Source organism: Colobus angolensis, unplaced genomic scaffold (genome assembly GCF_000951035.1).
Source record: "Colobus angolensis palliatus isolate OR3802 unplaced genomic scaffold, Cang.pa_1.0 Scaffold47, whole genome shotgun sequence".
NCBI classification, from domain to species: domain Eukaryota; kingdom Metazoa; phylum Chordata; class Mammalia; order Primates; family Cercopithecidae; genus Colobus; species Colobus angolensis.
In genome coordinates this window covers 4,500,442-4,502,675 of record NW_012118154.1, presented here as the reverse complement: position 1 = coordinate 4,502,675, position 2,234 = coordinate 4,500,442, and the positions used below count along the sequence as shown (strand labels likewise).

At 47.4% G+C, this 2,234-nt stretch overlaps 2 protein-coding genes across 2 annotated transcripts in view; both read left to right on the top strand.

The window, feature by feature from the left end:
* The window catches only part of RPL26 (ribosomal protein L26), a 10,467-nt gene extending 10,057 nt beyond the window's left edge, over window positions 1-410 (top strand). Inside the window, exon 4 of the mRNA XM_011958603.1 lies at window positions 239-410. Coding sequence (XP_011813993.1) covers window positions 239-367 — 129 coding nt within the window. The 3' untranslated portion in view covers window positions 368-410. The remainder of the gene's footprint in view (window positions 1-238) is intronic.
* Window positions 411-1,240: 830 nt separating this feature from the next.
* The window catches only part of KRBA2 (KRAB-A domain containing 2), a 14,124-nt gene continuing 13,130 nt past the window's right edge, over window positions 1,241-2,234 (top strand). Inside the window, exon 1 of the mRNA XM_011958602.1 lies at window positions 1,241-2,052. The gene's annotated coding sequence lies outside the window, so the exon portion shown is untranslated. The remainder of the gene's footprint in view (window positions 2,053-2,234) is intronic.

The window sequence follows — 2,234 nt, the reverse complement described above, 5'->3', positions numbered from 1 at the left end:
GAAGAGGCTATGATAAGAATTACTGATGCCATCTTGCCTTTTTCTCCTTTGTTGGTAGGAAATTAGTAAATAAGCCAGGTTTGATGGCTAAAGAGTAATTTCTGGAATTTTTTAAAAGTTAAATCTTATTTAGGCCTCAACCTACCCCAGGTGTGAGAAATGGTATTGAATGTTGGGCTTTCCCATGTGTTTTAGTGATTATTTAAAGCTTGGGAGTGTTTTTCTTATTTTTCTGCAGGTGGTTATCACTAGGCTAAAACTGGACAAAGACCGCAAAAAGATCCTTGAACGGAAAGCCAAGTCTCGCCAAGTAGGAAAGGAAAAGGGCAAATACAAGGAAGAAACAATTGAGAAGATGCAGGAATAAAGAAATCTTATATAAAAGCTTTGATTAAAACTTGAAACAAAGAGCCTGTGTTTTGTGTGTGGTGATTTATGACACTCCTAGTTTTCAGTGGATTGGTCTCTTACCTCTGATTTGTCAGTCTAAATTTTTCTGAAATCAGGACTGATACTTTTTTTTTATAGTGGGGATTTTATAGCATTTGAGGATATATCAGTAGCTGGAGGGGTCTCATTGAGAAGAAGGCCTATTAAGAAAAGCTAGTTGGAAATACTTCCTCTTGAACCTGTTTCTTAACTTTCTTACTATAGATAGGTTGCTATATAGACAGCCTATATTTTTTAACTTACTGTATATAAAAGTTTGTATTGCCATTGGATAGGAAGTCTTGCTTTCAATAGGATAAGAAGCTTCTTTGACTTCCTATAGCATCTAGATCACTTCAAGCTGTTCCGTGTAGATTGAGAGATCTCAGGTTCAGGTTCTCTGAGGGACCCATGGGCCCCCTTTCCCTTGTTTTCTGCACAAGTGCTGGGTGAGTGCCATCAGACCAAAACCTAACACATCTTTGGGTTGAAATATGAACTAAAGCGCAGCTGCGTCAGGATGAAGTGAAAAGGTATGAGGTGGCAGCAGTGTGTGTGTTCCTGCCGTTACTCATTTTAAGGATCTAAACAGGATACCTGAAGCCAGTTTACTTTCCAGGCCCAAGTTAAGTCACTGGCTTGGACAAGGTCGCAGCTGTCATCTGGGTGGACAGCGCTGCAGGGTGCCCGCAGTGCTGTCCTGGCCGGGCAAAACCTGGAGCGAAGAGCGGTGGCTCCTCCGATCCGCGGCGCCTCGAGGGGGCGGGGCTTCCGGCTGGCGCTGACCGGCTTCCGGCGGAGCGGGCGGGAGGTGGCGTGGCGCTGCTGCTGCTCGCGGGCTTCTGGGTGGAGGGGGTTCAGACGCAGCGTCTGGTGTATCCCTTTCTCCTTCCCGACCTTCCACAGTCTGCGGCTCTTTTCTCCACCGCGCACCCACCTCAGCCGTTCAGCCCTGAGCTGGCGGGCGGACAGGCGTGGATCCAAGCGGTGGGAGCAGTCTGCAAAGTCAGGATAGGAAGGCAACACAAAGGAGGCGATGCCCCAGCCCGGTCGTCAGGAATAAGCGGCGTGCCCGGTGGTGTGGACGGTGCGGGGACACTGTACTAAGTGCCTTATCTGCATTGTCATTGCATCTTCATAGCAATCGATTGTGATGGGTACTGGTCCTCTCCCCGGGTTGTAGATGAGGAAACTGAGGCTCCAGTAACTTTGCTTTAGTCAGTAAATGGTAAGAGTCACAAAATGAGTTCCCAAGCGTAGACTCGGCCATACCGCTGCTCTGCCTTGCTAATGACAATCTACCTGTAAGCGACATTTTTGACTCAATGTCCTTTGAACACCTTTTGTGCTCAGCTCTGTATTCGTGGGCCCTCCAAAGGGGGTACAGGCAGGCAGAGGGCTCTGTCCCTACTTTTTAGGTTGCATACATCTGAACTGGTCGACTGCAGATGCAAATCAGAGTGCTCCAGTGAGTGTGGTACAGGTTGTTGAGATGAAGGCGAGATGGCAATCAGCTGACGTTACTGAATAAGTCGGGAAGGAGGCTGATTTCAGCTGGCTGGGATTGGGAAGATCAATGCGAGGACATTCCAAGTCGGAAACAGCAGAGGCAAAGACTCACAGGTGGGTGAAGGGGGTAAACATGGCTTTGGAAATATTTCCAATTTTCTCTGACCAACTCGTTTATCACTTAGCCGTCAGCACAGATCACACCAGGAAGCTGATTGATTTACGATCACATTTCTTTCATGTTGCTTTGGAAAAGGTACTGAAGCCTCAGGCAACATAATGAGACCCCGTCTCTA